The sequence below is a fragment of the Vombatus ursinus genome, unplaced genomic scaffold (assembly GCF_900497805.2).
Source record: "Vombatus ursinus unplaced genomic scaffold, bare-nosed wombat genome assembly UNPS02011431.1, whole genome shotgun sequence".
NCBI lineage: Eukaryota > Metazoa > Chordata > Mammalia > Diprotodontia > Vombatidae > Vombatus > Vombatus ursinus.
Window position 1 is genome coordinate 4012613 of NW_020951209.1, and position 14050 is coordinate 4026662.

A 14050-nucleotide genomic window follows, 5' to 3' on the forward strand; every position below is an offset into this window, starting at 1 on the left:
GATTTGAACTCAGGTCCTCCTGACTTCAGGGTCAGTACTCTATCCACCTAGCTGCCCTAGCATTTCTTTCTTTCTTTTTTTTTTTTTTAGTGGCACTTCTTAAAATACAATAATAATTCCACTACACTCATGTTCTGCAACTTTTTTTCAGCCATTCCCCAATTGATGGAAACTTTGTTTCTAGTTCTTTCTTACAAAAAGTGCTCATGTAAATTTTTTTTGGTCTGTTGGAGACTTTCTATTTTTGACTTGGGATATATACTTAGAGGGATATGGGTGAAAGGGCACGGCTATTTGAGACATTTTCTGAACATAATTCAAATTGCTTTCCAGAATGGTTGGATTAATTCAAATTTCCAACAATACTGTATTAATGTGCCAATCTTTCTATAACTTCTCCAACATCAACTATTCTCATTTTTTGTCTTCCTTTTCAGTTAGATGCGTACCAGTTGAAAATCTCAGAGTTGGCTCATCTTGCATTTTTTCTTCTTCTTATTGATTTGGAGCAATCTTTCATTGCTTGAAGTTCTTTTAGGAGCTTGTTGAAATCCTTTGACCACTTATGCACTGGTATTGGTATTTACCAATAGGCTGTTGGTCTTACATATTTTTGAAGTACTTCTTAAGATACATAGAAGGAGTTTTTGCAATTATCTTTAAGTTAAAATGCCCCAGGCAATTCAGCCTTCTACTTCTCATATTTTTGGTGCTTTCACATTAAGAACAGTGCAAAGAATGCAAAGGAAAAGGAAAAAATGCAACAGACAGTACCACACATTTATCATTTAATTTCTCTTATAGTTATTTATGTATGTCCTTTTTCTTCAAGTAGATTTTACCATTCTTTAGAGTAGGAACTATTTCTGGATTTGCTGTGTATACCTAGGATCTAGAACATTATCTTACATATGCCAGACATTTTACAGATGTTTGTTGAATTGAAGTAAATGTAATTAAATTTTTAGCAAGAGTTAGCAGGTAAGGGCAGAAAGCAGACCCTAGGGTTATTTATATCAGATTTGGAATGGAGAGTCAAAGTCTAAGGGAGTTAGCAATTATATGGTAGTGGTTCAATTTGTTATTAACAGTAATCCTATAGACACATTCTAGGTGGCACTAGGTGGCATTCTAGGTGGATAGAGTTTTGGGCATGCAGTCAGGAAGGCCTGAGTTCAAATCCAGCCTCAGATAATTACTAGCTGTGTGACCCTGGGCAAGTCACTTAACCTCTGTTTGCTTCAGTTTCCTCAGCTGAAAAATGGGGATATTAGTAACATCTACCTCCCAGTGTTGTTGTGGGGATCAAAAAGTGAGAATTGTGAGGATTCAAAAAGTGATTAGCACAGTGCCAGGCCTATAGTAGGCACTTAAGAAATGTTAACTATTACTTTTACTGATCAATACCTATCCTAAACCTAATTGGGCCTCATACTTGGCCCCCAGAGAAGGTGGTGAGAAAAGCTGGGAGACCAAAGGAACGGGTGGTCTCTGTCCTTCCACCTACCAGAAAAAAGAATGAAGAACTAAAGACAAATGAAGAGTGGCTGCTCTGCCATAGGAGGAAGTGAAGAGTTAAGCAGGAGAGCTTTGGCTGTGTCTTTACATCCTCCTGGGTGGTGTAAGAGGGGATGAGCACTGGGCTACAAATAAAAAGAAGCCTCCATTCAAATCTTGGCTCTAGAACTTCTGAGCTGTGTTACTATGGGCAAGTCATATACCTTTCTGAGGTTCCTTTTATGTAAGGGAGGGAAGGGGAGGGGAAGACAGAGGAAGGGAAGGAATGCGAAGGGGTAGACCGGCAATGTGAGCTTAGACCTTGGAGCTGGCACTATTAATCCATGTGGAGGCTCCATGAGCCTGCTTGCTTAGTGAGCCTTCTTCCAGAGGGGCAACCCTTTACTTTCCCCACTTTAGAACACGAACACACACACACATGTATTTACTAGCTCCTGTTTGCTTACTTCATGGTGCTGAAAAGCCTTTTCGTTGGTTGAGAGAACTGAGTGTACACATAAAAGGCATAAACAGATGAAAGCCCTGTCTCTGTGTCTGTTTCTGTCTGTCTGTCTCTGTGTGTCTCCGTCTATCTCTGTCTTCTCTATGCCCCACCTCCCCCTCCAGACTCCCAGGGCTTTGAAGTGAAAAGTGAGGAGAAAGGAATCGGGGGTCCAGGTGCCCCTCCCTCACCTTGTCACCACCTGGTCTTGAATGCACAGGGCTTTTAGTTTCTTACTCTATCTTGGTGGTGGTTTATTCTTCCCTGAGGGAATATCAGACATGGAACAACCTTGTTGAGCTTCCAAAGATCGGAACTCTCATAAGGGGTTTAGGCATGGGAGTCACTAGCAGAATTTGCCAGAATTGTAGCAGTGAACCTGGTGAGCCAGCTTAGCCCTGAGGAGTGATCTCTTTGATTCAGCCCAACAGTGAATCTTCCTGGACATAAGGACATTGTGTTCTGAAATCCAGGGACTGACTCCCTCACTTTGGGGTGAGGGATAACCAGGGGTTTGCTGGAGCTAGCTTAGTCACAGAGCAGTTCTCAGGAGCATTTACATCTTGGAAACTGGCAAATGCTACCAGTCAAGACTTGATTTATTATTTTGTTAATTATCTTCTTGATTAATTGATGGAGAAAGTAGTAATAATTCACATTAAACTTAAAAGTGTGTTATGTGTACATATTTTTGGAGAGCCAGTTGTTAAACATTTATTAGTACACCCCAAGGTTTAACTAATAGATGACCAATGTTCTTCATTTGTATCCCAGGTTTGTCAGAATTCGAGGAAGGCACACAGCAGGTTGGCTCAACCCCTTATGTTAAACATGGACCAGAGTCTTACAGTACAAAGTCTGTGATCTGTATCATTGGAAGCAATAGCAACATCAACGAAACCATGTATCCACTTGAATATTTGTATATTGAGCATAGTGGCAAAAACAGACGAATATAACACTTAATTCTGAGAAGTAAGGTGTTAATTGTCATAGACCACTTGCCCTCATTCTCTAGTTTTCACTGCCATGCCCATTTCCAGGAACTCCTCTGTTCCCTTCTCAACTCCACCCTGTTTTTGGATGTAAGCTGCTAAATGGCAGGGACTGTATTTTTTTTTTTTTTTGCTTTTATTTGTATCCTTAGCACTTAGCACAATGCCTAGCATGTAGTAAGTGTTCAACAAGCATTGTAAAAGAAAACAAAAACAAAAACAAAACCAAAAAAAAAACTTTGAAAGATTTAAGATCTCTGGTCAATGTAATGAACAACCATGAATCCGCAGGAGCAAAGGTGAAACAAAATAGGTGACAGACTACAGAATGAGACACTCATTTTTTGGACATAACCAATGTGGGAATTTATTTTGCTTGACATACATATGAGCGTTAGTTTTGCTTTGTGTTTCCAGCTTTGGTGAGGGAGATTTGGGGGAGAATGAAGGTGAAAGGTAAAGAAAATAAATGTTTATTAACTTAAACAAAAATTTAAAGACCCCCCCCCCAAAAAAAACCCCAAAACCCTTGTTGATTGATGTAGTGGCAAAGAGAATCATTCCTTTTTTCCCCATAGGAATCAACAGTGATTCTTGGAGTTAAAATCATTTGACATACATATTCTTATAATACACCTGAGATGTTAAAAGAGGTAACTATTAATTTCCCTGGAGTGTGTGGGGGGGTGGGCAGGGCAGAGAGGGGATGAGTATCCTTCCTGTTTAGCACACATAGAAGTGCTTTGGAAATGCTTTGTGATTGATTGATTGATTGAAAATGCCTAAGAGGTGTGGGCTGCTAGGTGGCAAAGTGGATATAGTGCTGGGCCTGGAGCCAGGAAGACAAATCGTCCTGAGTTCAAATCTGGCCTCAGATACTTAACAGCTGTGTGACCATGGGCAAGTCACTTAACCCTGTTGCCTCAGTTTCCTTATCTATAAAATGAACTGGAGAAGGAAATGGTAAATCACTCCAGTATCTTTGCCAAGAAAACCCCAAATAGGGCCACAAAGAGTCAAAAATGACTAAATAACAACAACAAGGTATAGGTGATTGTTGAATATTTGTTATTGATGTCATTGATGCTGATGACCTAGTTTATGTACCTAGGTAGCTCAGGACCTGTAACTGTATGTAACAGTAGTCCTAAGAGTGCCTTGGCCTGCTCTGAGTGCCTCTTGCCTTAATCTAGGTGTATCTAGGACTAAGATCTCTATGATAAACATGAAAGGATTTACTGAATGTTATTTGATGATCATGATATGTACCCACATCTTTTTTTTGTTTTACTTAATTTCATAATAACTTTCTTGATTCTGGTAATTGCCTTTCCCATTTGGAATATGAGACACAATGACAGAATGAACATAATACTACTTGAGATTTCACTATTCAATAGATCTACTTTATAGCAATTAAATGAAAATATAGGCTATAAAGGGCTTGCCTGTTTTCAACTTGATTCAGTGGTAAGGAGACCAGAATTTGTGGGAAAAGGGAAGCCAATATCTATTTTATATCTAACTAATCTTTGATTTCTCTCTTTCTCAAGTTATTTCCACTCCCGTCATACAGACACGAAATCACAAACACACACATACACACAGAGTCTCATGTTACTCACCCAGTCTCACACACAGTCTGTCTGTCTGTCTTAGTCTGTCTCTTTCACACACAGACATATCTCTAGAGTATATGGTTGCAGGGAGAATAAAGTACAAGAAAATTGGAAAAGTAGGAGGGGGCCAGGTTATAAAGGACTTTGAATGCCAAACAAAAGATTTTATATTTGATCCTAGAGTTATGGGGAGTCACTGGAATGTGTTGAATGAATGTGTATGTGTGTGTATGTATGTATGTATGTATGAGAGAGAGAATGAGAGAGACAGAGAGACAGAGACAGAGACAGAGAGTCAGACTTTCTCTTTAGGAATGCCAATTTGACATCTGAATGGAGGATAGACTGGTAGGGGTGGGACTTGAGGCAAGGAAACCAATTAGTAGGCTGTTGCAATAATTCAAGTGGGATGACGAGGGCCTGCACCAGGGTGGTGGCTGTGTCAGAAGAGAAAAGGGGTTATATAGGAGAGATGTTGTGTTGGTAGAAGTGATGGACTTGGCAACTAATTGGATATGGAGTAAAGAGTTTAGATTGACACATATTAGGACCCTCTGGGCCTGGGATGATGGTGGTACCATTGACAGAAATAGGAAAGTTAAGAAGAAGAAAGAGTTTAGAGGAAAAGATAATTAGATTTTGAACATTTTGAGTTTCAGATGTTTATAGGACATAGGTGTCCAATAAACAGTTGGAGATGTGAGGCTGGAGATCAGGAGAGAGGGCAGGATTAATAGATCTGAGAATCATTTGCATACTGATAATAATTAGATCCACGGGAGCTGATGAGATCACCATGTGAAATAGTATAAAGGTAAAAGTGAAGAGAGCCCTGGACAAGAAAGACACCCACCAATAGTGGGCATGACCTGGATCAAGATCCAGCAAAGGAGATTGAAAGGCGTAGTCATACAGGTAGGAGAACTAGGATAACTTTATTATATATTTTAAAGGAATAGCAAGTTGTATATAACAGATTTTCAGTTTTATGTGCAGTCATCTTTTTTTTTAATATACTATGTTACGAAGTGCTTGTTTTATTCCACAAATTAAAAATAAAATACTTTTTTTTAAGTCCTAAGGGGTTTTTCTGCAAGGTTGTATGGAATAATGGAAAAAGGACTGGCCTTAGAATAAAGATGTGAACTTATGTCACATCTCTTGTAACTTCCTAGAAGGCTGGGGCTGTTTTCTTCAGGGCTTAGCACTATGGCTGACACATAGTAAGTGGTTAATAAATTCTTATTGACTGACTAACACACATTACATTGGTGACCATGGGAAAGTTACTTAACTTCTTATCCCCTCAGGGACCTAAGACTATAAATGATGGACCACAAAGGGAGTTCCCTACACTGATATAATCACTGGTATAGACCAAAAGGAAAAAAAAGGGGTGTATGTGGGGAGGGGGTGAGGGAAGGAAACAAGGAGGGTGAAGGAATTATTGGGAAATGAATTTCATGTGAAAATAAAAATGTACTAATAAAACATTAAAAATATTACTTTTCAATAATGTCAATTACTGACTCTAGACGAACCAGGCAACTAGTATATTAAAGAGTATTGGGGAATAGTGGAAAGAGGGCTATATTTAGAATCATAGGACCTGTGGTTGAATCCTGAATCTTCTACTTACTCTCTGTAAAATCTTGGGTAAGTCATTTAACTTTTGTATGCCTCAGTTTCTTCATATGTAAAATGAAGGAGCTGGATTAAAAGGACCTTTTAGGTTCCTTCTAGCTTCAAATCTATGCATCCATGAGTATAAATATAGTAGATTCAAATAATTATTGGAACTATTTAACAAGGTTTTCTAATAATGATACCTTATATTTAAATAGTAATTACAAGATGCTTACTTATATGTTATTTTATTTGATGCTCATAACAATTCTATGAGGTAGGCAGAAAAAACATTATTTTCTCTAATTTACAGATGAAAAAATTGAGGCATCTAGAAGTTAAGTGACAGAGATAGGACTGGACACGTAGAATCTCAGAGTTGTCAGGGCCTTTCAAGGTCATTTAGTCCAATCTGAACCTGGGGGTTGGGGAGGGGCAGAGGTGGGAATCCTCTATAACATTCTTTACAAATGGACTTCAAGCCTCTGGCTTGAAGATCTTTTGGTGATAGTGAGTGCTAGTGGTGTGCTAGAGCTTGTTCCTATGGGCTGGCAACTGATTGTCAAATTCTCAGTGTGTCTACACCTAGAAAATTGGCAAATACTACAAATCACGATTTGGTTTATTGATTTGTTGTCTAGACTTAAGACAGTGATGGTGAAAATGTTAAAATTAAACTTTAGAGTATGTCCTGTGTACGTTCTCCCCTTCCTTTTCCCTGCCCCCAAGCCTAGAGCTGGTTGTTAAACATCTACCAGCTCACTAGTCTACTTCTAGGGGACAACCAAATTTCACAGTTTTTATCAAGTTGAAATTTTCCTTTTTTTGCAACTTCTACCCATTGCTGATAGTTCTACTATCTGGGATGAGCAGAACAAACCGAATCTCATTTACATAGGACAATTCTTCAAATATTTGAAGAAAGTTGTCAGTAGATCATAGAGATAGGACTGAAAGGTCAACTGGTCCAATCCTTTCATTTTACAGATGACTTCCCCTAAGTCTTTTCCTGACTAAAGAGTCCCAGTTTCTTCAACTAATCCTCACCTGGCAAGACCTCTAGGAACTTTATCACCTGAGTCATCGTCTTCTGGATGCTCCTAACCCTAAAATGTAGGGTTATAACTGAACATACTAGAATCATAATAAAGCAAAGCATGGAGTAGCTAAGTGGCAGTGGATAGAATGCTGGGGCTGGAGTCAGGAAGATTCACCTTCCTGAGTTCAAATCTGGTCTCAGAACTAAGCTGTGTGACCCTGGGCAAGTCACTTAACTCTGTTTGCCTCAGCTTTCTCATTTGTAAAATTAGCTGGAAAATACAATGGCAAACCACAAAAAAAAGCAAAGTATAACAAATATTTATAAAGTACTTGCCAGGTATAGTGTTACCTAATTCAATTTAATAGACATCCATTAAGTACCTACCTTGTGCCACTGTACTAAGTGCCGGAGTGCTCACTGGAGTGTGTTAAGCAACTGAGTGCTCTCCCAGTGTTGAGGAGACTATGATCTTCCAAATCTACTGCTTTGAATGTGTGTTGCCTCATTCAAAGTTAGAACCTGAAAAAACCTTAGCTTAAAAGGGCCAGGGTCTCCCACTGCATCCTGAGCTATCTCTAATTGTCTTAGTGAATATCGGCCTCTGAAGGAGAAAGTGAGGCTGGTGACCTTGCACAGCCCTCCTTCACTCAAAGTCAATTGCATGGGGCAGCTAGGTGGCACAGTGGATAGAGCACTGGCCCTGGATTCAGGAGGACCTGAGTTCAAATCTGGCCTCAGACACATAACACTTACTACCTGTGTGACCCTGGGCAAGTCACTTAACCCTGTTGCCTAGCCCCCCCCCCAAAAAAAAGTCAATTGCAAGTCATGTCATCACCTCTCTTGTATCATGGTCCTCTTCCAGAATGAAGGACAAACAACTGCGACAAACACAACTGCTTTGTAAATTCTCTCTGCAGACAATTCAGAGGTCTCAATTCCCAGTTTGAAAAACACCATCAAAGACTGATGACATCCACCCTAATTCAGATCCTCATTACTTCTTGCCTGGGTTATCATAATAGCTTCCAAAGTGGCTTTGTCTATCTACTTTCTCCTCTGTAAGCTATCATCCTCATACCTGCCAAATTGATATTCCTACGCCATAGGGCATGGGTCTGACCATGTCCATTTTCTCCTCAAGAAGTTTCAATGGCTCCCTACTTTCATAAGGATCAAATACAAACTCCCCCTTTGGCCTGTAAAACCTTTAAAAAAACTTACTTGTCTGTGAATATATTCTATCCCCACAGTAGAATGTAAGTTCCTGGTGGGCAAGGACTATCTCAGCAAACTCAGTGTCTGGTATAGTGTCTGACACGTAGTAGGCACTTAATAAATGTTTGCTGATTGATCCTAAAAAAAAGAAATGAATTTTGTGTCCAGCTTTTATTAAGGTTGGGGATAGGGACAGGATGTGTGATTTCAGTGGTCTAGAATATTTCTGTTCATTCTGTATAGTAGTTACTTAATACTACAGCATGTAGACCCAGCTGCTCTGTGCTTTTTTTGGATGAAGAAGATGAGTCCTTATGGGAGCCCTTCCAGCACAAATTCTGGGAAAGCCCAGGGTGAACTGGCTCCATGATTGTGTTAGACTCTCTCAGAGGGTGGGAACCTCACCTGTTTATTTCTGAAAGCCTTGCCCAAAGGCCCTGAATTGGAATCCATTTGCCCCTTTCCCTTCTCATTCAGTCAAAATCAGTCCAGGTTTGTGAACAAGATAAGTCTTTGACTTATAAATGAATTTTGTCTTCCATTGCCCTGATCAAACACGTCTTAGGCAGAATAAATGCTTGTCAGTGGTAAATAACAATAATCATCACCTCTTTGGACCAAAGACCAATGAATATTAGCCAGTCTCTGGTAGCCTGATTATAGTTAATCAAACTTAAAATCAGAATAATATTTATTAAGTTCTTATAGGAAGACAGTATTATTGTAGTATTCACTTGACTCTCAGCATTGCTATAAGGATCAAATGACATAATATTTGCAAAGTTCTGTGCAAACCTTAAAGCACTACACAAATGCTAACTCTTGTATTCTCTGTTGTTTAGGGATTTCAGTTGTGTCCAATCCTTCCTGACCCCATTTCTTGGCAAAGATACCAGAGTGGTTTGTCATTTCCTTGTCCAGTTCATTTTTACAGATGAGGAATTGAAGCAAATAGGGTTAAATGACTTACCCAGAGTCACACAGCTAGGAAGTGTTTGAGGCTAGATTTGAACTCAGGAAGATGAGTCATCCTAATTCTAAGCCCAGTGCTCTCTCCACTGTATGTGCCACATAGCTGTATTTTCTACACAGGAGCCAAGCTAAAACAAGACTGTGGACATTAGGAGGTTACCATCTAACAAATGTAGACAACAGAGGTATGATCAGTAATATTACTTGTAGAAGAGAGTTCATTTTTACATTTTTCTTGTGTTTCTGATTTGTTTTCTGTGAATATATTTTATTTTTGGTTATCTTATAGTAGGTAGAAGTCAGGAAAGAGTAGGATACAAGATAAATAGTTCCAGTATACGCAAAGCCAATGGACTCAAAGTGAAGGCAAGATATTAGGCTATTTGATACTATTACACTCACTCCCCATACCACTTTCTATTCATTTTTTTTTTTATGTGTAAGTATATACTTACATACACACTCAATGTCCCTCTCTCCTCAACCTAAAATTTAAACTCCAAAAGGGCAGGGACTATTTCAATTCACTCACTTTTGTCTTATATCTCTAGAGTTTAGTGCTTTGCCTGGCTTATAGTAAGCCTTACTAAAAGCTTGTTGGTTAATTGGGGGAAATTTATCATTTCAAAGGACTCAAGTCTTTTGGGATTTGGTGGAAGACCTTTAATTAGGATATTGTAGCATATTTTCTCCTGGTAAAGTAGAAGACACAGTTGAAGATAAAAATGGCTGGACTTCCTGCTTCTCTCCCTGTTCCTCTCTTTTATGGTTAGTAAATTCTGTTGTCCACCATAAGCACTTTCTTCTACCACAAAAATGACATTAGAGGCAAAGCTATTTGGGAGTGGTAGGTAGGAAGAAAGGTGTGAATTAGTTTTGTTTTGGGTAAAAATCAAGGAAACTAGAGAAGGAAATCAAAGTTTCTAGTTAGTTCCCAAAATTAATTCCAGAAAAGTAGATTGGTTTCTCAAACCTGTATCTCTCTGGATTTAATGAAGATGACTAGCTTAGAGAGGATCTTCATTCACAATTTCTAATACACTTTGTTCTGTAACTTTCAACTATTAGCATTTAATTGTGTGTTATAACTTTGTATGTGGGTGTCTTATTCCCCTCCTAGACTATAATCTTTCTGAAGGCAGGCACTGGTTTTGCCTGAACACTATGTCCCCCAAGACATAGTACAGTTCTCTCTACACTATAGGTCCTTCATAAGACTTTATGGCATTTATTTCATCAAGTATAAATTCTTTTCCCTGGCATTTTGAGGTGCCTTACTCTATCAATCCAACTTTATTTCTCACTACTGTTCAACATGTTTCTCTTTCTCCTTCCCCTCCCCCAAGCAAGTCTCTTCACTGTCCCACAAACAAGTCATGCTCACTCCTCCCTCTGTGCCTTAGATCATGTTACACTCCCTCCCTCTTTTTCATACTGCTTAACATTTATATAACACTTTAAAAAACACTCTCCTCATGAGTCTGCCACACAGGTAGTATAATTATTATCCCCATTTTACAGATAAGTAAACTGAAGTTCAGGAAGATGGAGCGATTTACTCCTGGTTACATGTTTAATAGTTGGCAGAGCTGGGGATATTATCTAAGTCTTCTGATTCAGTACTTTCCCCGCACTACTAAACAAATTTTACTCATTCTTCAAGGCCTTTCCAAGTGTAGCCTCCTCTGACTTCAGGTCCTCACAGTTCTGTTCCTTCTCTGAATACTTATAATACTTGTACTGCAATTTACCACTTAATTATATACCATTAAGACAGGGATGATCCCCTTGGAGCATATGCTCTGGCTCTGGGAGGGATGGAACAGAGGTGGCAATTCTTTACTGATGCACACATAAAACCAAAGGTTTCTGGTAACTCTTCCTCTGAAAAAAAAAAAATCCAGAACTGGGAGAATAGGCCACATGTCCAGGAAAAGTGGTTCACTAAATAGACTTTAAAAGGTTTTTCTTTTTGTCATCTGTCAAGTAACCCTGTGCAACTTTCTGAGACTTCCAGCAAAGTGGTAGGAGGAGAGGAAGGAGGATTGCACAGTAGTGGCTGCTCACACATGGCAGTAAGAACATGTTTTCCCTAACAGATGAACTTGAGCCTAGACCTCCAGTACTTACATGACTCTTCTTTGTTTTTAATTGCCCTGAGCACAGGTGACTGAAAAGTGATTTAGACATATGGCTTTTTCTCCTCCTTGGCAGCAACCTTGGGAGTTTGAGAAATCAGCAGGAACTGGGTGCTAGTTGCTCAGCTTCTTCCTGCAGCTAACTACAATGCTCCTTGGAGAGGATGATCACAGACAGGAAGGTAAGCTCAAGCCTTGCTGTGGTCCACCAGAAGCTACAAACCTAGAATGAGCTGCTCAGACGGTGCAGATCCAGGGTTAAAGTGAAATGCCTGCTCAACAGGCAAGACCTTACCAAGTGTTTCATGTTTCAGTGTTTTTAAGTATTATCCTGCCAGGATGGTGTAAAAGGAGTTATGAGTTATCGCTTCATGCTTTGTTAATGCACCCTTTTGTATCTTCTGTGTTTTAAGCATTTCATTTTGTTGTGGAGGAAATAAATAGCGTTTTACACCTGGTCTACTTTGTATCCTTTTAATCCATTTTGGGGAAACCATAGACAGGCATCAAAAACCCTAAGATTTAAGAGATTTTCCCTAGGGATCCAGAGTGGAGGTTGTAATGTGCTGGGATTGGAGGAGAACTTGTTTCACTTTTATCTTTGGGGCTAGGATCTCTAAGGACTGAACTCTTTGTGAACCCAGATCTTGAGTGAGTCTTTCATGCTTTGTGAAATATTGTTGTTCCATACATGTTAATCTTGTAAGATGTAATGGTCCATTCATTCTATTTTATCCCCAACAACTTATCAAGTGCTTTAATAGATGAAGAGTAGAAATTGAAGGATCTAAATCCAAATTCCAAGGAGTTAGAGCTAGCAAAGAGAATACAGTGGTCTGCAACACAGCAATGGTGTGTGTGTGTTGGGAGGGAGGAAAGCTAGGGTCTGACTGCATCCTGATGGGTCTGAAATGTCTACTTACGTTTATGTTACAGAAGGATAGCAAATACATAGGTGTCCCATTTAGGATCATAGATTTCAGGCTGGAAGGTATCTCAGAGGTCCTCTAGTCCAGCTCCCTCAATTCACAGATGAGTTAAGTGACTTGTCCAAGGCCATGAAGGTAGCAAATGTTAGATGTGGGATCTGAACAGAAAGCCTCTGATTCCAGTTAGCGCTGTTTCCTTAAAAGTCGCTGCCTTCTAAAATCCTAACACTAAGATCTATGACACTGGACCGTTTGAGATCTGTCAGAAAACATCTTAACCGAGGTAGTCTGTGTGTCCAGGACGCTGAGGTCCTGAGTGCGAGGATAACCAGTCCTCTGCCTCCTCACTTCCAGTAATGAAGGAGTGGAGTCAAGAGGACAAGCATTGAGAGTCATGAAGCGACCTTTCTCGCTGTACTTCTATTAAGCACCGGGGGTACATCACTCAGTCTCTCTGGAACTCAGTTTCTTCATCCCAAAATCTTGGGGTTTGGATTAGATTAGCTCTAAGGTCCCCCCTCCAGCTCTAGGGACTTCCTGTCTCCCCCGTCCAGATCTAGGGACTTCGGATTGCACCCCCCCCCCCGCCCCGTCCCCACACATACATTCCAGCGCCGGGGACTTCGGATCCCCCACTTCAGCTCTTCGAACTTCCCCGTCCCCGCGGGGAGCCCACTCTTATAAAGGAGACGTGAAGTCCTCGGGGTTGGGGTCAAGTGGTAGTCTTGACCAAAACTTACAACTCAAGCAGGAGTCCCATCCGGGAGGGAGGTGGTTGTTCCCAAAGGGCCCTCGGCGGCCCCTTTAAATGCTAATGAGGACTCACCCGGGCTGGCAGCAGAGGAGCCCGAGCTCCTAGACTTCCCTCCTCCCACCATTGCCCCCACCCCACCCCGCCCCGCCCGGTCCGGCTCGCCCCGCCTCTTCCCTCCCCCCACCCCCTCCCGGGCACCTAGAAAAACTTGAGCGGGCCATTTTCCGGGCAGTAAGATCGAGTGCGCGCGCCGCCCCGACAGCTCGAGCCGCCGCTGGCAACATCCCCGCGTCCACCCCCGACGCGACACCGGCCCCCTGCCCGAGCCCCGGGCCGCCTCCCCCGGCGTCTCCAGGACCAGCCACGGCCGCGCCGGCCCAGCTGCCACCGCTACCACCAACCGCCGACCAACCACCGCGGGTGGCCGAGGGAAGAGCGACGGACAGCGGCATGAGCGAGGCGGGCGAGACCACCCCCCAGCCCCAGGCCCCGGCGGCGGCCCCAGACCCCGCGCCCAAGAGCCCAGCGACCAGCGGCGCCCCCCCGGCTGCCGGCCCGGCCGCCGCCGTCCAGGGGAGCAACCCCAGCGGCGACGCAGCGGCCGCGCCGGCCCCCGCCCCAGCCGCCGCCTCCGCAACCACGGAAGACCCGGAAAAGAAAGTTCTCGGTGAGAGCCCCTGACCCCGGGCGCGCGGGGCACCGGGGTCGTGGCCGCCCCGGGAGAGCGCGGCTCCACGTGGGGGGTCCGGAGCTGAAAG

General features: G+C 41.8%; 1 protein-coding gene across 2 annotated transcripts in view; it reads left to right on the top strand.

The window, feature by feature from the left end:
- The first annotated feature begins 13704 nt into the window (after positions 1-13704).
- YBX3 (Y-box binding protein 3) overlaps positions 13705-14050 on the top strand; it is a 34016-nt gene continuing 33670 nt past the window's right edge. The window contains exon 1 of one of the 2 annotated variants that reach the window (XM_027856395.1): positions 13705-13959. In XM_027856395.1, coding sequence (XP_027712196.1) covers positions 13743-13959 — 217 coding nt within the window. In that variant the 5' untranslated portion in view covers positions 13705-13742. The remainder of the gene's footprint in view (positions 13960-14050) is intronic. The other variant, XM_027856394.1, reaches the window with a different exon arrangement.